The 25,291-nt window shown below is 33.6% G+C and overlaps 1 protein-coding gene across 1 annotated transcript; it reads left to right on the top strand.

The window, feature by feature from the left end:
* LOC134257484 (uncharacterized) lies at nt 1–23,348 on the top strand. Its single transcript, XM_062740094.1, has 8 exons — nt 1–126; nt 4,109–4,186; nt 4,315–4,543; nt 11,525–11,632; nt 11,741–11,846; nt 11,942–12,030; nt 13,338–13,478; nt 23,258–23,348. Exons 2-8 carry the CDS (start codon nt 4,133–4,135, stop codon nt 23,320–23,322), a joined length of 792 nt encoding a protein of 263 aa, XP_062596078.1. The 5' UTR covers nt 1–126; nt 4,109–4,132; the 3' UTR covers nt 23,323–23,348.
* The last annotated feature ends 1,943 nt before the right edge of the window (nt 23,349–25,291 follow it).

Genomic DNA, 25,291 nt, shown 5'->3' with positions numbered 1-25,291 from the left:
AATCGTCCATACCTGTTCAACTTAGGTTAAAATTCTATGCCACACCGGAACAAAAGCATCTGAGCGTGACTTAAAAATCTTCCAGGTGTGGTCAACATAGGTTTGAATTTAGTTATGCAAGTAAAGGTAAGAAAAACTTTTTAATCACCGTTACATTAAACATAAATACAAACCCGTTTCTTTTGTAATACCGTAATTTCCTCTTAAACAAAGAAGTAGATTAAAAACTCTACTTTCGATTTATTAAAAACATGATCTAATTGTAAGGAATATCGTTACAGATGCTCCCCAAACCCTCCCCATGTTCCCTTTAGGGACCCATTCCCTGAAATTAAACTTAGATAAACAAAAGCTCTGAATATATTTAAACAACGTATTTTCTGTAATATCTTAATACACATATAAAACGAATGGATACGCAAATCAGATAAAAGTACATAGATATGGCAGGCCATATTCACAAAAATAAGCTAAACACATATATTTTCAAAATCGATAAACTAGGTTTATCGGTTGTAAACTATAGTTTACGAACTGTAAACTATAGGTAACAACGTTAATCTATATTTTACATCTATAAACCATAGTTACCGCGATAATCTATGTTTCAGAAGCGTTACAATGTAACTATACTTAACACTGAAAACAAGCATTGCGATTGCAAAACAGAGATTATCTGATAAATACACTCTCACGATTTGTAAACTATGGTTTACAACTCCCAAAAATAATTAACGGTCTGATAAACATTGTTTCAGGATTTGTAAATTTATCATTAAAAACTCTTTACTATAGTTCATGATTGTAATTTATAGTTTACAGACGTGGATATATATGATTATCAACCAAATCTATTGTTAAAGTTTTATTACCAACAGACAGACTAAGATTAGCATTCGTTAACTATCGTTAACAACCGTTAAACATAGATTTACAGATGAAAACTATAGTTAAGGAATTGTTAACTATAGTTTACTGATTGTAAACTATATTTTACTGTTTATACAATTTAAATACATGTATGTTTAGCTCATTTTTGACATACATATAAGAGGGCCTTTCGGAAATTATTGAGACATTATTTATATTTTTCTTTTAGATAAACCTCGATCAGTGAAAATTTGCATGTGCGTTTGAAATTAATAATTTATAAAAGCAAGAAATATTTTACAAATATTAAATTTCTTCTCTTCAGAGTTACATAATGTGTCAATGGTACAGTAAGGGCACCTGGCGTAGTTACGACATCGGATATAAGAATATGTAACACCAACGTTGAAACTCCCCGTGGACCCATGATAAGTCGAAAAAAATTCAATTACTATGTTTATTTTTCTTTAAATTTGAGGACCGGGCTCCTCTATACTTACATGTTAAAGTTTTGGTATATAGGGATTGAGGTGAAAGAAGTTTTTAAGAATGTAAAGGTAGCTATGCATGAAAAAATACATGTATACATTAAAATGTTATTGATTCTCTAGTATTTTATTCATCGACCGGAAAGATTTTGAGATATGTGATTTTTCATAGTTTACACAATATATCCACAAATTAAAGTGGGCGACGGTGTCAGACACTTTTTTCTAATGGAAAATTAGTAGAGAAATGTGTCATTTTGAAGCTTTTCTGAATTAAACTTAGAAATGTACCAATCAATGACGTTATTTTTCCAGAAAGGTCCTTCTTCATGCTATATTCTTTTATGATTCATTATATTCATCTACTCAACTATTGTTGAAGCCCGTTTCATAACTTTTAAGGACATTAAATTTTTTGGGCACAATTGTGCTCAAACCGTAATTTCTTCTTCAACCAATTTGGCACAAAGCATCTATGGTGATGGGGAAAAAAAATTGTTAATTTTATGCCCCCCCCCCCCCCCGGCCTGAAGGGTTGGGCCAAAACTACTAAAATAAATGCAATCATATTCTTAAGTCCTGGACATCAAACACTCAAACTGTTGGTATGATTGTAATCAGTATTAAGTCTTCTACCAAAATTCTACCAAAATCGTGAAAGTCATGGACCAAGGGTCAGAAGTTCTAATGCTAGGGTGGGGTTAAATAGAGTATATAGTGAAAATGCATTATTTTATTGAAATTCTTCTTCACTACTCCTTGGAATTAAATAAACTAACCAAGTAAATAGTTATGCTGAAAAAGGCTGCCTCTTCTTAAATTGTAAATTTTATGGACACAGGGTCAAGGGTTTTTTGGTGCTAGGAAGGAACTTTATAGATTATATAATGAAAATGAATTATTTCTTTTCAAATATTCCGTGCTCCTGGGTATTAAAAAACATATCAGTAAGATAGCTACATAGTTAAGTTGAAAACTGCTACATCTGATGAATTGTTGTCCCCAAGGTCAGGCCTTCTGGTGCTAGGGTGGAGCTAAATAGATTATGACGTGAAAATGTATATTTCTTAGAAATTCTTCTTCTCTGCTTCTGGGCTTTAAATAAACTAGCCAAGTGAATAGTTTTGTTGAATAAGGCCTGTCTCTTTCAAAATTGTGAATTTCATGCATATGGCCCCAGGGTCAGGGATACCGGCGGAGGGGTGTTATACATAGTCTGAAAATATATGAATGCTTTGAATTATTCTCTTTGCTATAAATAAACCATTTATTGTGAAAGAAAATTTATGATGAAATTTGCAAAATGTCGAAATATGTGGCCCCAGAGCAAGTGCTTTCTTTGGGGTTGGTATGCACTTTGATGGTCATAAATCGGAAATACATTTTTCCCTTGATACTCTTATCTACCTCTGGGTATTAATCTAACAAAGAAAGCTTGTGGATTTTATGGCCTTTGTTTGTAAGTTCTGTGGACATTTTGCCTTTATTTAAACATTAAATAAAATAAAATGAAAGAAAGGTCTGTAAGAGAACATTGAATCATAGAGATAACCCCAACCATTTTCTAAATTGCTAACTGTAAATCTGTATCATTTAGTTTTGATGTATGTATGAACTACTTTAGAATTAACGTACTTCTCCTCATAACAGTATGTAGATATATCTTCTAAGATCATTGCATCCTTTAGAAGTCTTTATAAATATTTGGATTATCCCTTGATCAACCCTTGATTGGCATCAAAGTCAATTCCTTTACCTAAAAGTGTAAATTAATAACGTTTTTAGTCACCAAAGTATTAACAACAATTCTGTTTAGCACGTTCAGCAATTGTGCCAATGCAATTTTTGTGCAACAATTAAGAATATCATAAATGTCCGCCAACATTTAGGAGTTATGATATTTGAAATTTATTTCAATTCAATACACTAGTATGTGTCTGTTAACGACATTAAATTATTTACTAATCCCGGTCAGCCTTTCCTGTATTAATCGTGACAACTATACTACAAAAGAACAACACTCAGCTGGATGCTTCAAAACATTAGATTTGTACAAATCAAAAACTGTCCTTCTTTCATGTTGCTAGAATCGTGAGGTAAGCATGGTTTGAAGGAATAACAAGGGTTACCTGTATCAAATTCAATACATCTGTTTGGATTTCATGGAATATGTATTTTACTGACAGAACGATGGGATTCTAGCAGCAAAATTTAGGCATAATATGTTATTCAGCTTAAACATTTATTCGTAGAAGATATTACCGTATGCTTTGAGGTAGTGTTGTTTTGTTTTCTTTTGTTTAAAGGAATATATGTGTTTCGCTATTTTAAAATATCGCCACATAGATATGGAGCTTCTTTGCAACGAATTCTTTTTTCTTTTTGCAATAGTTTATAAAAGTTATCAGTCGCTTTGGAATTAACAAACTTATTTTTTTTAATTCAATTTACCTGAGAAATGATTTCAATTTAATTATTGTAATTTACACATCACCACAAACTTGAAGTTTTATCTGTCAGATACATAAACTTTTTTAATTGTCTGAATCTCCCTGAAATCAATTTTTTGCAACTGTATATATTCTGAGGTCATTCGTTAGAGGTACGGACAATGCAACCAACGGGCTAGGGTGCCTAATACTTTCACATTGAAAAAAATCTAACGATATTTCAAGATTTATTGTGGGGTAAATGCATTTCAAAAGTGTGTTTGCAGACTCAAATTCAATATATGTTATGAACTCTTCCAGATGAAATGATATATAAACTGTGACATGGGATGGATAGATCATTTACCTTTTGTTCAATTATGCCTGATTATTATTATCGTAAGTATTTTGTTACCATGGTTTTATTTAAATTGTTTGATATTTAATATTTTTTCAAAGTTAACTTAAAGACAATACACTTTGAGATTTACGTCTATCTAATAATGCATACTATTGAAATTTTATAGCTCACCGTCTCGTCTGCTCAGCGCTGTCCTCCGTCCGCCAGGACAGAATACAATGTTGCACAATGTCCAGAAAACGAAGAAAGTACAAAGAAAAGAGCACAAATAAAAGGCTGTGAAAGGATTGAAGGGGAAACTTGTAACAATTCATCAAAATTCACGTATCACTGCCTTCCTACTGATCGATTGGGAACATTAGTTGAAGTCTGCGCCGTTGAAAAATACATTTATGGTAAGGACTTATAATATGAATAAAAGTATATTACAAAAAGAGGGAAGACTTGATGGGGTTTTGTAGCGTACAATGAGTAGGTCTTCAGTTAGATTTCAGATAAACTCTTCACTGGGAAAGTTACAGACTTAGTATGTATGTTTAACAGTAGATATGTTGATAGATAAGCAAATAATACATACAAATTCATTTTTTACCCGTGCGTGTGTATGTGTATGCAAGTGTGTTTGTCATTTCTGAATTATAGAAATGACTCTAAATGTCTCCGTCATTATACTATTTTACTTAGTGTCTTTAACATGTTTTAAACCTTGCTAGATTTTTTTTAAAAGCCTTTTGATAGGACGTATAAACCAAAAAAAATTTAAATAAATATGTACCAGTATATGATGATACTTTTGTTGTAGAAACATTATATTTACCTATTTTTATTATAAATGGCGCTGACTATTTTAACGTAGTCTTCAGTGCATGGAATTTGAGAATTCGGGAGCTGTTTCCAATGTGTCTCCATTTGATGTTATAATTCGTGTATTCACTGATTCAACTACCCATTGGATCTGTTTTTGAAAACAGAATAGAAAAGTACATAAAATTGATCCATAAAATATATTTTCATTTCTTCAAAATACTACATTAGGAACGGTATAGTAACATCCCTTCACATTTTTCAAAATAATTATGAGAAAATACCCTCCTTATAATTCGGGAATTATTTGTTTCTTCAGTTAAATGCTGTGTTAGACTTTTCGATAAAAGAGGAATTTCCATGTTGATTCTGACCTCAGAAAATACTCCAGCCGAGTCCCTCAAACCGCGGTCTACAATCAGAATGTCATCTTCCTTGATCCACGGTTTTATTTCTTGAAAATTAGTTGCAAAGATGGCATTAGAATTTTTGCAGTCATCCAAGTAGTGCCCAATAGCTGCAATGATGTACTCAGTAATTGTAACAATCATCATATGTTTAAAAAGATGTCGCTGCTGCTGCATTCTAAAAGATTGTCGCTGGAATGCAAAGTTTGTACTGTCCTAAAAATATACATATGTGCCATCAAGGACTAATATTGTTTTCTCAGTAGAAAAACTTGGGTCAAAAAGTTTTTTTGCAAGTGTTTTTGTGTGCTTTTGATTGATGATATCTCTGGTCTCTTAATGGAATCCCAGGTGTTGTGGAGAACTATGTTGCACAAAGCTTGTCTTGCCGTTGATACAGCAAATCTAAAACACAGACAAGGTATACATATCAATATGATCAATTTTCTGGTAATATGAACAGAAAAAAAAAACTTGTTTCCCTAAATACAATTGCAATTTTACAAATACAGTAGAACAAGGATATAGTGATCGCGCTTATAAAGAATTTACACTTATAACAAATCATTTGTCATTCGCCGGCCGAATTTCTATAAATGTCTTACCAAAATTAACGTTTATTGCGAAGTTGAATATAGCGATTTTACGGATATAACGAAGTAATTTTTAATCCCCTTTGGCAAAAAAAAAAAAAACCACTGAAATTCCAATGTCTATAGCGATTTTTTTTAGTTTTCACACTTTAGAGTTTCACACATTTCCGCATGGTCGCGCATTACGGTAGCAGCTAAACAAGGGACCAGCTTGTGTTGTAACAACAGAAAATTTAACTCATTATTCAAAAAATATGTCAAAGGAAAACAAATGCAAGATTTGTTTTGTTTATTTTTAACTGGAAACGCGAGTTGAAAATTGACTGTGATTATTTAAAAATGGCGTTCATTTGAAAAAAAAAACTTCAACTTACTCGATGAATGCATTCAAAAATTGAGAAATATGGTGCAAAATAAATAAATGATTAATGACTATAAAAAATGTTTGACTTTATAACGTGTTTTTTTTTTTTATTTTCTGCGAAATTTTTAGGGGAAGTTTCACAATACATATACCTCGATAAAATTAGTACAGATTTTTTGCTTATAGCGAATGTTGTTGTTAGTTTATTAAAATTTATTATAAACAATATAACCAAGTACATTGTATGCTTATAGCGAAGTAAATATAGAGGTCCTCAGAGTTTCGTTATATCCGTGTTTTACTATAGATCAAAAGGTATTTCAAATGTTTTTAAATGTTGTCAAAGTTTACTTTACTAAGACCTGTGTGGTAGACATCATCATTCAGTCCCTCTGCGTCAAAATCTAGGCATTTTCTTCCTTTAAGATTGGCTCGTCTCGTAGTTGTTGGAGAGCTCCATGATAGTTGATCTCTTTACGAACGAGTGATATTTTTTACCTGGTATGATCTCTAATTATTCGTGAGTGAATGTTTCGCTTGGCGCAGTGGTTAGAGATTCTGCTCTAGAGTTGCGAAGTAAGCAGTCAATCCTTACGTCGCAGGTTCGAATCCCACTGTGGGATGTTGAGACCAGTCCTTTGGATGAGACTGTTTAAGCCGAGGTCCCCTGTCGCAGTAAGTGCTGGCAAGAAAAAGATCCCTTCCTGCTCAATGGCACTGAGTGCTGAGCATAGGGAAAAAAATTGCAGCTCTCCATTGGCAAGTTGTGTCGTCTCCATATGAGTGAAAAAAAATTTCGAGAGAGAGACGTGAAACAATAAAAAATCAATTATAAATCAATCAATCAATCATTTTGTGTAATGTGAGGGACAGCATCGGGCTCCATTTCGAATTGATACGTTATTGCTTGACGTCACGGCGTCAGGCTGTATAAGGATTGATATTTCCGAGGTGCGAAGAGAAGAGGTCACAGTTAGCCAGCAGAATTTTGTGCATGCTGATTATGACTGGAATTTGTTACCTCTGTTTCAACAAAACATTTAGAAGAAAAAAAATCACCGTCTTACTGATACAATATATTGATGTGTTTCTTTCCCTGAGTCTTTTTGCATGCAGCTGTTTATTTCATGCGATTTCATATGCGGACATGTCCTTTTGACCTTTTTTCCGCATTTCTGTACTATTGGATGAGTCCATTTGTCTTCGAGGTAAGGGGTGTCACAATCATTTTGCGCCAATTGTCACAAGTATATCTTCGCGCCCTTTTCCTGGATGATTCTACTGCACTGCGGTGAATGGAAATGAAAACTTCAAGTCTGTTCTTTTTATCGGAATTTCGAACTTTGGGGAAAAAAACATATCGGTGATATTGTGAAAGAAGTTAGAAGTTATATCAATTAAAGTAAATAAAAAGAAACGGAAAAAATGTTCTTCAGAGGAAAACTGGCCAAATATAAATAATATTTCTGATCATATCTCGCCCGGACTCGCAGCCCCCCCCCCCCCCCAGTTTTCAGAGATAAAACTCTTCCTCTTATATGAAACACAGAAAATAGACTTAGGAAAAGTGTCCCTTCTATTTCAGGATTGAAGAATACTAGTGTAAGGAATCACCGTCAAGTTCGTTGGGTCATTTATGTATAACGGGCTGTTTACAACAATCGTTGATGCTCTGGCATAACAAAACAATCTAGTACTTAAACATATTCTGCATGTTAATCATAACGATTCATTTATTTCTTGTAATTATCATATTATCAGCTGTCTTCCTGGTAGTCTATGCAGTTGAATCTTATTCTAAATTTTAATTTTAAAATCAATATATAATCTTTACATAGGCATGGCTTTTCAGCATACATTAATTCATTAGTTTATTTCCCTTATTTAATTACTACATCTTCTAAAACCATTATAGAGTTGCGGAATGAGGTTTACGTCGCGCGTTCGAATCCACTGCAGGACGTGGAGATCGGTCCTTAGGATGAGACCGTTTTAAACCAAGTCCCGAGTCGCAGAAGGTGTTAGCACGAAAAAGATTACATGAAACTGCTCATTGGTCCTGAGTTCGAAGTATTTGTAACACTCCACATGCGTCCTTATACAACAAACGAAACACAGATCAAAACCAATTTTTAACACATACAAAATATACCTTTTAAATAAAATCTCACTGTTCTTTTTCCATCAGACACGTAGCAACAGAGGAGGGGGGAGGAGGCTGTCTCCCCACTTTTTTCCCAACCTTACTTTTACTATATATAGGAAATGTTACTTGAAAGGTTGGACACCCCCCCCCCTCTGTATATAACAGGAAATTTATTAAATAGAAATGCAGTATTTAATGCTAAAAAAATTGATACAGAAAGAACTTTACACTAAAAAAAAAGTTGGTCACGACCCCTACCCCCCCCCCACCCCCACCCCCACCCCCTAAATGGGATTTTCAACTTTGGGCATATTCCTTTTTTTGCAGGTGAATGAAAAAAAATTCAATTCTCTAGACCCCCCCCCCACACACACACACACTTTCAAGAACGAGGCTGTCCATTGCCTCATAAGTAGCAAACAACTTAAAATTAATGCATGATGTTTTGTTCAACGTCTTCATAATTTACTCTAATGAAATAATTACCCCTCACCCAAATGTAAACGTTTATATAAATAACTTATCATGATTATAGGTTCTATAGATATTGATTGCATTAGTCAGGCAAGCTTTTTTGAAAAGCTATTACTTGTGCGACAAATACACTTTAAACCTATACCCTCCGCTGATACAACTATTAACTTTGGTCATGGTTTCTTGAATAGAACAAAATTGGCTCATGACAGTGCTGTATATTGGCAGAGAAACTAAGGTTTACTTTGTATGTTTGTTGCTCTTGTTCGCTGATTTGGCTGCTGGGTATTGATACTGAAGAAGGAATTTATATATTTAATCCCTTTGAACAGGTAGCTGACTTTTTTCTGCATAGATAAGTATTTAAGTCTGCATTTGTTGCATTTGACTTTCCCATCTGTCTTACCTATAAAATGAATATCTATTCGGGATTTCACATGGGTTGCAGTCCTCAAGTAAAACAAAAAAAAAAATCTTATGTGAAACTTTATCGTTAATTTCTCATTTTGATATTTTTTCTTGGCCAATTCATGCAGCCATGTCAAACTTTAACTTCATACATGAAGTAGTTGTGATACGTTTAGACAAATTAGAATTAAACTGATCGATTCGGTTTGTTACTTTATATAAAGATAGGGCTCTCCTGTTATTGCACTATTAAAATTATCCACGTTTCATAGATATCCGAGATTTAAAACAGTGGCCGATTTATTTCCTACTCGAATAAAAATATCTAGCTTTAAAGTCAATTTAACCAATAGAAAGGTGGCGATATTTAAGTTTAAAATCGATTAAAAAAAATTAATTTGAACATTATTAGCAAATGTCATCTGCATCTATTATACAAAGGCCAAACATTTTCTACAGTAACTATATTTGTTCTTTGAAATTTCATAATAATTTTGCTCTCGAATCCTAATCATTAATCATTTTGATCTATTGAAATTCATTTTTTTTTCTCTTAATATAACTGGTTACAGATACAGTGGCTGGAACGTTATTGTTGACAAACCAATCGTGTAGAATCGTTCGTGTATCGTGAGTGATCGTTCGTGTAACGTGCGAGATCGTTCGTGTATCAGACTCAATCGTGTGCGTTTTTAATCGTGCGAGATCGTGCGTTTAAAATCGTGTAAATTTCGTTTTGTAAGTTTTTATCGGAATGTTATTTGTAAAATAAGGATTTCCCTTGTTTGTTTTTCTTAATTTATTAATTAAAATCCAAATAAAATGAAAAAGCGCGATTTACATTATAGAATGCAGAACGAACTAATTATCGCCTGTAAACAAGCAATATAGTAAGTCGTACAATATTAAGTTCTCGTCAAATAGCGCGATCAATATTATGATAAACCGTACTTAGATCTTTAACGCCTTTTTGAAAAAGCTGATTTTAATTATTATTTTCTTCTTATTTTGGACAAGATAATCTTGAAATCAATTCATTGAAAATAAATATTTTTTTTTACAAAGAAATAAACATTTCTCAATTCTTACATAACTAGTTAGTCGACAAATAAACATGGACAAGGCATGATTTTCGGGAGTTTTGATTATCTGTGTTTATCTCTTGAGCCTATTTGTAATTAATTGATTTTAAATTTCTGCAAATAAAAAAATTGAATAATTGGCAAGTTTATCAGACATTGAATCATTTAAAACATAGGGATAAAATTTGTAATTATAATTTAAGTCATTCCATGCTGCCATTTCTGTTCAATCGTACCCCCCTTGCTGCATATCATGATATCCAATTCAATCAAATTATACGACCCACATTCATGTACATCGTCTAATAGAACGAACAAAATATGTTTATTTTGATCGGAGAATTACCTTAGGAATAATTATTTTTAATCTAAAATATTAAGTCTTGCATATATTTAGTTACAGAAATATCATTTTCCGTTTTTTTCTTCAAAGTCTATGAAATAATATTGATAATTCTTTGAAATCTTAAATAAGTATTAAGCCGTATTTCGTTTTGAAAATATTGAATCCTAAATATTTTGAACTATTTTGAGTGAAGAATCGTGCGTTTGCGTTAACAATCGTGTAAGATCGTGTAACGTGTAGAATCGTGAACGTGAAAGATCGTTCGTGTAACAGGTTTAATCGTGCGTTAATCGTGCGGAATCGTTCGTGTAACGTGATCGTTCGTGTAAATTGTCAACAATAACGTTCCAGCCACTGTATGTAATAAATCCAAAGTCAGATGCTCTTTTATATGCATGTTTATACGATTTGTCGTTACGTTTCATTTACTCTGCAAATAATATGATGTCATCGGTTTTAAGCGCTCGTAACCAATACATTTCGTCCACTCTTTTTTTGTCTTCATTATATTTTACATGTTTAATTCAAATCATTATTAAAATAAAGACTCAAATAAATAGATCTATTTAGATTTTACATAAAGTTTACTTTGATGTCATATTGTAAAGCTCAGTAGCCTTCACATAGCTGCGTAATCTAGTCTCATCATGTTGAAGATAACAAAAATATTAGAGTCTAACTTTAATTTTTTTTATTACCATATAGCAGTTTTCAGTACTTTTCTGTAAAACATTTCTATTTTTTTGAAACAGGTGTATGTGTTTTTTATAACAACACACAACTTCAAACAGATAACAACATAAACTGTAGCCAATCCTCTTCGTGCCCTGGCCGATTTCTGTCCTCAGAAGCCCATCTGTGTAAGTAGAAATAATTCCATCGCCTACATTCTGTATGTTTATCTTTAAAACAGGTAAAAGAAAACATATAATAAGTATATAAAGAATAATAATGTATTGCTATTGTAGACGAACCTTGTAAAACGATCGAATTATCATCAACAATTCCATCAACAAATAAAACTGTAACTTTTGTTCCTGAAGATAAGTCAGAAGTGTATACTACTGTGGCAATGTAAGTACACTAAATGACATATTCCACTTGCATTTCAATTTTCAGTGTATATAAAAAGATTGATTGATTGAATTTTATTTCATTTAATCTTTTAGATTGGTTGCAGCAATATTATTTTTCTGTATTGGATTGGCCATTTTCATCATTAAAAGATGGAAAGATAGACGAAAAAGGAAAAGCAGAGGTTAGTACATAAATATTCAATAAGAAATGTATTAAACAGATAAAGGTGGGAATCACTATAGACTTTCCTTAGTTCTTTACAAATAAAGGATGGAAAAGGAAATTAATGACACTTTCAAACAATCATTGAGAATAACTTTTTCACGCATTTCTCTTCAGTTAGTGGATGCTTCACAGCAATTACATTGTTGGAAAAAAAATAACTTGATTTAAGTGCAAAAGATTAGATAAAATTCAGCAAAAAGGCGGCTTACATCAGGAAAAAAAAGTTAATATTTAAACTAAAATATATATTGTTTTTCCTTGATAAAACTAAGACAAAGTTTTTTTTAATAAATATACTTGTATCTACATGTGCTTGTTGATCAGTAGATATATTTGTAAAGGCAATCATGAGTTCTATAAGTGTTGGTAATTGACAGTTAAAGTGAGGAAACTGCTATTGGAATTAAGAAAAAAAAACAAATCAGTGAATTGTTACATATCACAACAGAATATTTGTTTTCCGTAGAGGACTTTTATCAGGAGGTTCGTCCGTGCTACAGTAAAGACCCCGAGTTTTCCTCAACTTACGGTAAATAAAAACACCGTGTGAATTGCTCTGCGTTACACCGAGCATAATGTGTAGCACAGTGTGTGTGGATTTGAAATATACTGGTTCGCAAACCGTGCCTCACCGTATCTTGAAAAAAAATCTCAGCTAAAGTCCTCCGTGTCGCATCGTGTCCAGTAAATTTCCCTCCAAGCTGCACAGTTTTATAAGTAACACAGACAAGACCGTTTGTTTCTGATAAAAAATAATAAGTAATTTTGATGACAATTTTCTTTAGTTAATGTATACATGTATAATGATCTATTTTCCGCAAGATATTGGGTTTTGAATAGCACACAAGCTTTACAGATATGTGAAATTGAAGCTGAAACATAATGGAAATACATTATAATGTAACATATTAGAGGGTGTGACCTAGCTGTGCATCTCCCTGTAGTTTACACAGACAAACAATTTTCCTGCAATTCAGTGACGGTATTTCCTTCTCTCTTTCTGTTTGAAAAGGCATTTTTCCTACTCATTTTATTCGAAGTTGCAGTGGAAATGTCTGAATCTGTATATCTGTTATCGATCTTACATGAACGTTCAAGCACTGTTCTCCTCTGTGTACATACCAGCCAGGTACATGTAACAGAAAGGGAAATAATTCAAACGAAAGTTTCGCAACGGAAAACGATATTCATTTATCAATACACTGCCATATTGAATGATCTTCATAAGCTTTGAATACATGTAGCATTTCAATTTCAATACAGTAAAAGAAACAGATGGCTGTAGTGGACAAGAAGAACACGAACAATTAATTGCTACGAATTATGCCCATAGTGAACAAAATGAGACAGACAATAAATCTAAAAGTGAACGACATATTTTTGTCCAAAGTCAAAGAAAAGCAGGTAAGCATCTTTTCAAGACCAACAGTAACATTCTACATGTGTATTCTAATGAATTCCTTTGAAGAAAATAGGGGTTCATCATTGATTATCGATCTTTCCATTTCTGAAAAATATTACTGTAAAACATTTTCATAAAGTACACAAAACTTAGACTTAAGTGGTTCATATTATATGAAAGAGTTATGTGGAAATTAAATTTAGAACGTAATACCATGACACTGATAAGTCTTATCACGACACATCCTTTCTTACTGTACATTTTCAGAAAAATAAATCAGAAAATTAAATGGTTTCATATTTTTTCATATAAAGGATAAAACTTGCTTTCAGAAAGCTTCCTTTTTAATTTCACAGTTTTTGCATTCGATTTATTTATCTTTGTGTCCAAATGACTTCGGAGGTCTTTTTGATATTGATGGAAAACTTTTTTAAGAAAATACATCTCCACACACAATTTATGACATTAATAAATGAAAATATTCAAAAAAGGGCCTGCCGTCAATTAGTTAATTTTGCAAATAGTATGGGTTCATCAATCCCACAGCTTTTTACTGAAAATTTTTTAAAGACATAAACAATAAATAAATAAATGACGATATACACAAATAATACATTTAAAATTACGATAAAAGGCATCAAAACACAAACAGCACATATATTATGAATTAAAATACAACAAAATAAGAATAAATCAAAATGAACGTCAAAGTTATAATTTATGAAAGGATAGTCTATGATTTATATTTTATGAAATAAAATAAAACTAGAAGTATGGTACTATGTGCAATGAGCTCAATAAATATTAACAGCCTCCCCCCCCCATCTCCTATACTGTCCAAGTTTTGCGATTTTGTTTTACGGAAACGTGTAAAGAGGAATGACTTGTGGTATCTAATGTTATTCAGAAGCCGCCATATCTCACGTCATAGGTAAGAATATTAAAGCAATGTTAATCTTTTGCCATGCGAATCCTAAAATACCTGTCGGATCAAAAAATAAAATATGAGGTGCACAATGGCAATATGTCATACAGATTTTGTGAAAGTGTAATTTAATTTCACTCAGTGGTACAGCGTGTAAGTGGAGTTGCGGATAAGCGATAGGAACCCCGAAGCGAAACTGACAGACGGACGGACGTGTGGCAGACGGACGGACCAGCCGATTACTATATACCCTCCATCTTTTCAAGCTGGGAGTATAATAAAGCAGTTTTCCTTAGTAAAATGTATACTTTGTAATTTCATAGATTCATAGTGCATGTACATTTACTCATTAATAAAAGAAACAAGCCTACTGGTGAGCCTAATAGCCGCAGGTACCTTGACTGTTGGTAAAGGCTGCCACAAAAGGGCGACCATGATGAGGTGTTCTTCTATAGACTTCAACCATTCTATAGAATTCAACCATTGGTTGACAGGGATAGGGAGGGTGAGTGAAAGTTTCAGTGTCGACTGCACCTTGTCACCTAAAATCTACTTTGGACGATTGGTGCGGATCTCAGGGTACCTAATAAATCTCTCCCGGCCTTTATTAAGACACTGCCATTGAGGCGCTTTCTTAACTGCATCACACCTTGCTGATTAATGCCCCCCCCCATGTCGCCGAGGTAAGATTTGAGAACATACTATAATAGTCATTATACCAGTTTCCGCAAAATTTGAGTTCTCCACCCTTATATCTGATTCTAAAAAATAAAAATTTACAAAATATTACTCAATTTGTAATCAAATTAAGTATTCTTAACATTTAAAGAGGCCACGATAAATTAATTAAGCGTGTTATTTACATGTATATTTTCTATAGAAGTAATTAACGGGTAATTTTATTCATTGATACTGTTTTGTCTTTGAACATTTATCCCGGCGGCAAATGTAATGCACCATACATTGAAAAGTAAATAAATACGCTCAATATTAACTCCTGTACACAATATAAATTTCCCAAAAAAAGTTTACACCTATGTAGAGAGTTTTTCAATGTCAAAAAAAAATGTTTGCACCAATGTAGAGAGGAACCTTAAATCTACCAACTTACCCCTTCCAGAAACAGGTATGTGAGTGGATCACAGGATCTGATTTTAATCAAATTGAGGTATGTGCTACCCCCACAATTAATAACTAAGCGAGGAGGGTCGTCAATCTTGAGCAAAATTCTGATCTTTGGACAAATTTTAGGTTAAGCAGGGAGGGGGGTGTCAAACAGGGACAGCCACTCTTCCCAGGGTTTTTTTTTATTACATGTAACTCGCTGAATGGCTTCGTCTGTAAAATATAAACCTTAAAGACACAGGGTTCTCACAATTGTATGCTTGTCTACTGTCTAGGGCCCTTGTAAGTTGTAACAGAGCTTAAAAATCAAAATGAAAACCTTCAAAGTAACTCAGGTGCAAAACGTGTCGAGAGGATCATTTGTTGAGCATTTTGCAAGGCTCGCAATTTTAAGGATGGGGCTATACTATTGATGTCTAAAAGACTGGGTTGAACTCGATGCGGGTCTGTTATAGGTATTTGGGGCTGCTTGAGTTTCTGAGGGCAAGGAGCACCATGCTGACTGTGTGTTTGCCGACACAAGATTTGATAGAGAGCGAGTTATATTATTGTGCTTAGTGTGTGGGAGTGGCTGTGAGCAAAGGATAAAAGTGTGACTTTACTGACATTGTTGTCTTGGACATGAGCCTTTATAATTAAATTCATAACACTTGAGTGAAGGGGGATTGCGTTCTGATCCCTGCACAGTGTGCATCGTCATAGGTCTGTTATACATATAGAGCAACCACAACTCTTGGTCAGCTACTGCAAATGATAATACAGGATTACGCTCTTTTTTAAGTCGGAACTGGATGCCATAGTCGAGCTAGCCCAACCCCATAATACGACTGGCGCCTAACCGTATTGTGTGCATATGTTTTAACAAAGATGCTGCTGCATGGGGATGAGCGGATGCATAAATCGTTGAAAAGATAAGGAAAGCGTCAGTCCATACTTGTAAGTCTGTAATGGGTTTTGTTTTAGGCTTATTCGTGACTGCAAGTTTCCCGTCTTTTAAAGAACAATTTCTGGTGTCATCATTTAGGTCAGTTTCTGGGACATTATTAAGCAGTATACCTAAATTTATGTACTCCCAATTGACAATCTTTATTTTTACATTGGTTGGGACGTTATGTCCAAACTCATTGTCATAGCTGGGTACAGCTGCCCTACATGCACTAGAAATAATTGTATCACCTGATGTTTCATCCAAAATAGGGGAGGATGCTGGTTCTACTACACCCCCCCCCCCCCTTGTGATTCTTTTATCAAACTGCTACGCTCTCAGTGACCTGTCTCAGTTGGTCTGCTGTCAACACCGCTGGTTCCGGGGATGCTGGAAGGCTGCTAACTGGTAGCTGAGACTGGTCATGTGCTGAAGGATCCAACAGCAATGAGGGGACAGCCGATGCTGCAGCAACAGCATTCGCCGATCGAGGACCCCGTCCTCTCCTTTGACCTTTCCTTGGCGTGAGCTGACTATTGCTGTCTGCTTTGCGCTTCGGCATTCTGTCTATCTGTAGTCGTTTCGCATTAAAAATATAGAAAATATCCTTTTCAAAAACAGCAAGAGCTCAAATCATCCGTAATTATAATTCTATTTAGAACCAAGACTGTAATTATTAGGCTATTAAGAAATTATATATAAACACGTGCTGCTCCGCATGGTCGCATCGCGGCATTTTTAGCCCAGATTTTTTTGTTTGAACCAATCTGTCGAAACTATTACAAATATTTATGCATCGAAGCATAAAAATGTGCAAAGAACCGTTTCCAAAACTTATAAAACTAAGATTAATATTTTTTCTAAGACAGGCCAGCTAAAACAATGAAAATTATTTGCTGATTCAAAAACACATCCTCACCTTTGAAAGTTTCAGTGTCGGCTGATGACACAACGTGGTGTGACGTAAAATTTACTATTAATGTAACACTAATAACCCCGGGAAAAAGAGGAATAATTCTATACGGGTTGGCAAACATACACTGTCAGCCGAACCCGATCAAAATAATAAAATATGGTACATGTATTTCACTTTGATAAATGGCTTTAACCTTGATTGGTTAAATCCCATTAATTTTTTTTTTATTTTTTATTAGTAAGAGATATATAGCTAATGCCCTTATCACATTCCCCGACCGGTGACCCTAGACCATTTGTAATCGGTGACAATCCGTGGTGTGAGCGATGCCCCAACGTTAGTTCACATCAGCATAGTAGTCCTAAAAGTATCAGTCACATAATCTAGCGATGGGTTTACGGTGTAAAACCAACGTGTTTTTGATTTTAAAAAAATGGCGTTGTTTCCGGTCGGACGTACAAGCCATTATGCCATTGCTAATCATAAATAATTTTCTAGCCTAAGGGTGATCGGATCGACCGATGTATATTACGTTGGTCATACATCGGTGAACATCGATCGTAAGTCGGTCGACTATTGGCCAAGGTTTGGTCGAACATCAACCGATGATCAACCGATGTCTGTTCCCCCACCTCGCAACCCCCGATGACATCAGATTCAACTGACAATTGACGAATGCTCTGACATTCATCGGCCAATCCTTGAAATATGTGTTAAGGGTGGGTTACCGATTATGAGCGATGTGGGGTTTCGTTGGAGACATCGCTGAATCTTAACTACAACTTATTTACTACCAATGACACCATAGATTCCCAAAATGGCCTCAGTCACCGTCTGATTACTCTCCATTAGCACAGAGCCGATTTAAACCGAATTTGCCACAAAGCATCCTTGAGTAAAGGGATTCAATCTTGTTCAATTGAAGCGAATTTATTCAATATATATATATATATATATATATATATATATATATATATAGATAGATATAGATATTGTTAAAAATCTTCATCTCAAGACTTACTTTTCCAGATAATATTAAACTTACAGGGATTCATCCTCACGTACAATGTAGCGCAGATTAAAATTTGTCCAAATCATGACACCAAGGGGTAGTGCAAAGCCACAAAGGCGGATCAAAGTTTTACATAGAAATATATAGAAAAATTCTTTAAAAATCTTATTTGTCAAGAATAGCAAAGCTATGATACGTCATATTAATATGGAAGCATTCTCAGGTAGTGTCGATTTAAGTTTGTTCAAATCAGGAACCCCAGGAGTTGGGCGGGGCCATATTATGGCCTACTATAGTTTATATAGAAAAATATTAGAAAACTCTTTAAAAATCTTCTTCTCAAGAATAACAGAGCCATGATTGGTCATATTTATATGGAAGCATCCTCAGGTAGTGTCGATTTAAGTTTGTTCAAATCATGACCCCCTCCCTCTTGCCTGGGATCATATTGGGGAAGTAGCCGTAATGTAAGTTCAAATGTAAAGAGCATTAAAGCCACAGGTAGTCAAAAAGACATGCAAGCAATCTCAGTTAGTGTAGATTCAAGTTTGTTAAAATCATACCCTCTTCCCTTTAAGGATTTGTTAAGACCATTTTTGGTGCTAATTTATCGAAGATTTATGATGATGTTTTACTTTTAAGAATTGCTTTAACCTCATATTTCATTATAATTATAAACCCTACAGTGTAGGTATGTCGGCTTGGCCAAGATAAGGAGTCCATCTCTACACGCAAAAAGTAGCTTTTTAAAATAAATCAATTTTTTAAAACACTTATTTCCCAGACTTATAACTACGAACAGCAGATATGTGGGGCAGCTGCCAGGGATGGGGTCCTGACTAAGCTCTTTCTATAACAATACACAATAATAAGCCCTACAGCCCCATGTAGGGAACTTTATTATTATTATTTTTTTAAATTCAAAGTCACACATCACTATAATCTAATATAATGAGCAGGTATTTCAATTAACCAGTATATCACAAGAGCAAATTGTATTTTTATTCATTTAAATAGTGTAGTGGAGAAAAACAGAAAACAGTCAATCGAAGCCTTGTAGCATATGAACTGTTAATTTTAAATCCTTATTGAAATTGCTACATCATAATCTTAAGAGTTTATCGATTAATTTCCTTTCTCTATTGATTTTTTTTTTCAAGAATATTAAATTAGTAGTATTCTGATTTGCATACATGATGCTGTTTTTTGTTTTCCATAATGTCCACTTGTATATATGAATGTAAATCATGTGTTCATGTAGATTCGCACATTTTGGGTTCTCTAGCGAATCCCAATAAAACAATACATACTTCAAATTTGATTGGATTCACCACAGGTACATTTTACATCATATTTTGTACTACTTCTAAAATTAGCATATTTACATTCATAGAATAAATGTTTCTGACTCTCAATATTTTATTTACAGAAGAAGCATTTACCATTTGTTAAATCAATTCTAATTAATTTTTTCTTCATGAATAAAATGTTACGCAAACATTTCCATTAAAATTATAGAATCTTTTGTTTCAATCTAACTTCATGAATTGAACTCAAAATTCTTTCAATCTGCAATATTTTTCCCCATTTTTCTTGAGATTTTGAGTGATATTTTTGTTTTAAAGTCTTTGTATATCTTTGAGTTTTATATCTTAAATCTTAGATCAAAGTAATAATATTGGCTTTAACAGGAATTGAATAAATTGATACAATAAATCATTAAAGACTTTGGCATGAAGGAAGACTGTTCTGGAAAAATGACGTCATAAATTTGGTATCTTTCTAGGTTTCTCGCAGAAAAGCCTCAGAAGGACTCATTTTTGCTCTTAATTTCCTTTAGATACTAGTAATAGTATCGGTCACCGCCGCCCACTACAATTTTTGGATATATTATGTAAACCTCTTTGGAAAATCACATATCGCAAAATCTTTGTGGGCGACGGCGGCAGAGTATGTGTTCTGAAAGGAAAAATTTCACTGAAAATTTGTCTTCTGCAAATTTGTCAAAAAAATACGCCAGTAAATGCATGAACTAATGACGTCAAAATGAGCATTTAGTAGGTCATATGAGGAAAATAAATCGGGTATTCATTACTGCATGGGATCCTTCATCGTCGCAAATCACGGCCAAATTGTATGACCTTCTCCCATTCTCGCCCAGGTTGAACTAGGAGAAAATTCTTCGTAGCTCATTAAAAAATTGACCAATGCGAGTAAAGCATAGTCGGATGATGAACTTTATTGCGACCTTTCAATGTCAAATCACAGTATAGGAAATATTTCTTGTATACTGTTGATGTCAGTTGTTGATTTCAATTGCGATGGAAACAAAACTTGCTGCTGACTCAACATGACGTCACAGAAGAGAGGCGTAAATATTCAAGATTACGACACTTTTTGTGATCAAGCAGCCACGAGTAGAAGAGACTCCGAACCGTGGCTTGAGACAATGGGGATCCTTATGATTCAGAAAGAATTGATTTTTAATTTTTTAATTTTAAAAATTGATTTTTAATTTCTTTTATCACTTTTGTATTTTAGAAAAACACAGGGCTCCATGGGTGAAAATGGGTCACATCTCAAAAATACGTTTAATTTTTCTGATTATATGTTGTGGATATCTTTTTATCCAAAATGACTCCATATAGTCCGAGAAACTCAATGTAAGCAGAAAATTAAAGTATTAACTAATGACCTTTAATTGTTAACGTAAACGATAAAATGTAGCGTCATAACGTTACACAAACACAATTAACTTCCTTGGAGGCCCCAGGATCAGTTTTTCCTTTGGGACGAGGTGTACAACTGGTTATAAAGTGGACAAACAGTTTTACTGTTTATTTCTAAAACATTTCTTTTGGTAACAGAATATATTAGAAGTCAATATTTAATCATGTACTTTAAATCAAAAAAAACGAATCATATTTTTTTTCTTTTCCAACCCTCCAAAATTGTATTTTCAACTTGTACCTTTACACAATCACTTTGTTTGTATGTTTAATGTTTAAAACAATATGACAAAATTATTTTGCTTTTTAAATGTGTCTTTATGAAAAAATTATTAGAAACTTAAAAATTTATGATCAATTAGACTAAAAAGTATTAAATTATTTCTAAAGAAAGATCTCTGTACAATCAAATATTCAAAACTATTTATGAAAACAATATTGTACAAAACGACATTAAAATATGAAAGGCAGCAGTTTATCTACATGTTTTTATATTCGTTTCTCTGTCCTTGAAATAGTAAATGGTAATTTAGCAACATGTAGAAAATTTTGATGGAATAAGAAATTTTATAGTTACTCTGTTGAAATTATTTTGTATTCGATATCAACAAAAAGGGGATAACTTTTCAAAACTTCCTTCCCAATTCGATTTGAAGGATTTTGATCAAAATATACATACGTATAAAGATACTAGATATTGTCATGTATAAAATATACAAAAAAATAACGAAAAGAATATGAGGAGGGGTTGGTTGTTGTTCTTCCCTAAATAAACATACAATTCTTTTAAATGAAGTTTATTACTAAAGTTATTTTAAGCTTTTTAAAAGCATCTATTAGAAAAAAAACTTTATATCAAAATCAATATAAAATCATTACTACTAACATTAATTTGCCTCCGAAAAAAAATTACTGGGTTTTACGATCTTCTTTCGCTTACAATTGTTTTCTAACCACAAGCTCTTTAGTACTTTTTGCGGAATAAGAACAACTTACTTCTCCCTTCAAAATGAGACGTCAAATGTTTTTATTTTCCAATTGATTCGTCGTGATTCTAAGTTGTATCGAATAAAAGTGGATTGAAAGGTAATACACTGTTATTATAATCTTGCTTAAAAACGCGAGGTTTTGTCCGTCTCTTACGCTTGGGGTACCCATTTCTTATCCGCAACTCTTCTAATACAACTGAATGAAATTTGATGAAACTTTTACATATTCTTCATTATTCTCTACATATTGTCATTGTTCACCTTCTATATTTTACGTTTTGATCTGACACATATTTTGGGTTTCCCACAACAAAACATGGACACTCCAACTATATTCATATGGTAGGCGGGGTTACCATTTAATAGTGAGCACAATGCTTTAAGTATCTTTGGTTTTCTATACCCCTGCTTGAAAAGTGGGAGGGTATACTGTAATCGGTCCGTCCGTTCGTCCTTCTGTACGTCCGTCTAGCTGTACGCCCGATCGTCAGCCTGTCTGTTACGATTTGGGGTACACATCTTTTATCCTCAACTCCCTTATTCACATATTGCCATTGTGTACCTCCTATTTTACTTTTTGATCCGAAACATATTTTTGGTTTTCCGGCCACAGTAAACATGGACTTTGTCATTACAACTATGAGGTGGGGGTATCATTCAGTAAGCTCATTGCTCACATTACCTCTAGTTTTTATTCTTTGATTTGATAATGTTGTCTTAAAATCTGCTACATAGTAAAAATATATTGGGTCCTTGAATACATAAGTAAACAAGGTATTGATGAATGAAAGGATGATTATTTTAATTTTAATAACTATTTCTAAATTCTTCTTTAAAATATTTGCTTAGGGTATTTCTATCATAAGTGTCGATAGTTTAACATTCGACTTTGCATCCTTTTGAAATGAATTCAATGATTTAATGAGACCGCACTGACTGATTGATTATTGGTGTTTTGTGCGGAGTCAGTGGTATTTCAGCCTTATTTCGGCGGAATAAAAATAATGATAGCTTATGCCTCATGTAACAAACAAATCTCGTTACTTAAGATTATTTTACTATCAGGCTGATTGCTAATTACATAATTTTGAATCATACTCATTTTAGTTAACATTTCTTGTAGATACCATTCAGCATCTTTTATTATTTTTTTAACGTAGTTTCAGATTTTGAAGAAAAAGTAGAGGTTCCTTTGCTTCTTAGAGGTGAGAAAGTGTTGATATAACAATCATATAGCAAAAGAGTTTTTTTCTGCTTCTACGCGTTTACTTTAAGATATACTTAATATGACAAGCATAAATTGATATTAATCTAAATGTACTATCATGGAGTTTAATTCAATGGAATTAAGATAAGACCATAAGAATATTTTCTTAATAAATGTATACATATAGTTGACTTCTATACATAGTAGTTCTTTATTCTTTTATTCTCCCGGGATAGTGGGCGTAAAGACTACTTCACTATACAGGAGATTTTACTCCAAAGAAGGGATTTCGGTTAAAATTTATTAAGAAGTGGACCACGCTCCCTGACTAGGAAGAAGCCAGTTCAGTATTGAACAGGTGGTAGGGAGGTGTGCACACACTTAAATTTACACTACTTCAGGGTGCTTCCATATCAATATTACTACATTGTAACCATAACTTTGCTGTTTTTCAACAGAAGGATTCTTTTCCCTAATGTATTCCTATCTCCCGTTACCCAAATCTACCCAACTTAAATGTGAACACATTTAAAACGTCAATACATGTGGGTATTTCTTTAACATTGTGACTTATAGGATTCCCTGTTCTTGAGCAAAGTTTTTTTTTGCAAGGTGGTGTATTTATTGATCTGGACATTTTCGGATTTAGTGTATATCGTATGCAACTGTAAAGTCTACTTAGATATAGGCAAGTTACTGTAATTTAGAGCAAATATGATATATTTCCTGCTAGAAATGAGAAAAATTGCCCAGTTGTGCATGCTTTGCCCCCACCGGGATGATATGCACTTTGGTTTTTGTTAAAAGTGGATTTTCCTCTTCTGATATTCACCTTTTTTTTGTATAACATCTTGAGAAGGACGTTGGAAAATACGGATAATCAAACAAACACATACATAAACCCTGAAATGTTGTGTACGAGTTGACAATACTCAGTCACTTACGTTTTAACTCAGTGGCGGATTTATGGGGGCGCACCCGGCGCCCCCCAAAAATTGTCAAAGTTAATGTAAATAACTATTTCGTATAGAAAATGTAAATTTGTCTACTTGGAAGACCTCATTTTAATGCTACAAAATCTCTACAATCCAGGTGCCAGAGTCCAATTACCTACTTTGGTGCCCCCTCTTACATAATTCCTTGATCCGCGCCTGAAACTGGTAACCTGTTGATTGGGTAAATTCGGGTCGATTCGGTAGAGGCGCTCCACTATGTTAGTGGGGTTACTTTGTATTTGCATATTGTCATATTATCAACGTATTTGAGAAAGTCTGTGTGAAATTAAAAGGGTCATATCTGAGACTGGGTAATTGACATTTAAAGTCGCCGTTTCAAAGGAATGCACTAGATTAAATCCCGTGCGGGCCCGGGGAATCAACTGCTGACAGAATTCCAAAGATTATGATATATATAATAACTTCTATTGACAATTTACTATGCGCTTTTATAAGGAAGATTACTATCGTATTATTTAAAGAATCCTTGGTATTTCAAAAGAAAACAATGTAGAAAAGATACACTCCATGCACCCCCCTCTTTCCTTTTTTTAAACTTGAAAAAATATCAGTTTCATTTATATACTTTTTAGCTCACCTGAGCCGAAGGCCATCAAAACTTGTCGTTGTTGTTGTCGTCGTCGTCGATAACTTTTTACATTTTAATCTTCTTCTCAAGATCCACTTGGTCAATTTCAACTTAACTTGCCATAAAGTATTCTTGGGTGAAGGGGATTCAAGTTTGTTCAAATGAAGGGCCACATCCTTTCCCAAGGGGAGATAATTATGAAATAGAGAAAAATTAATGGCATTTCAAAAAAAATCTTCTTATCCAGTAAAAGTCTTCCCCAGAACCATAGGGCCAGGAAAGATGAAACTCATGTGGAATCATCCTCAGGTAGTGTAGATTCAAGTTTGTTTGAATCATGACCCCTGGTGGTAGGGTGAGGCCAAAATGGCCGATCAAAGTTTTACATAGGAATATATAGGAA

Source organism: Saccostrea cucullata, unplaced genomic scaffold (genome assembly GCF_032062105.1).
Source record: "Saccostrea cucullata isolate Sc308-1 unplaced genomic scaffold, CSIRO_AGI_Scuc_v1 ctg2295, whole genome shotgun sequence".
Lineage (NCBI taxonomy): Eukaryota > Metazoa > Mollusca > Bivalvia > Ostreida > Ostreidae > Saccostrea > Saccostrea cuccullata.
Note: the sequence above shows the minus strand (reverse complement) of the source record. Positions and strands in the feature narration are given on the sequence as shown.

Bases quoted from the DNA above. Each gene is read 5' to 3' on its own strand.
- LOC134257484 (XM_062740094.1), top strand. From the start codon at position 4,133: ATGGGATGGATAGATCATTTACCTTTTGTTCAATTATGCCTGATTATT. The intron at 12,031-13,337 runs GTTAGTACATAA...ATTTCAATACAG, and splicing joins ACGAAAAAGGAAAAGCAGAG to TAAAAGAAACAGATGGCTGT. The intron at 13,479-23,257 runs GTAAGCATCTTT...TTTTTAACGTAG, and splicing joins CCAAAGTCAAAGAAAAGCAG to TTTCAGATTTTGAAGAAAAA.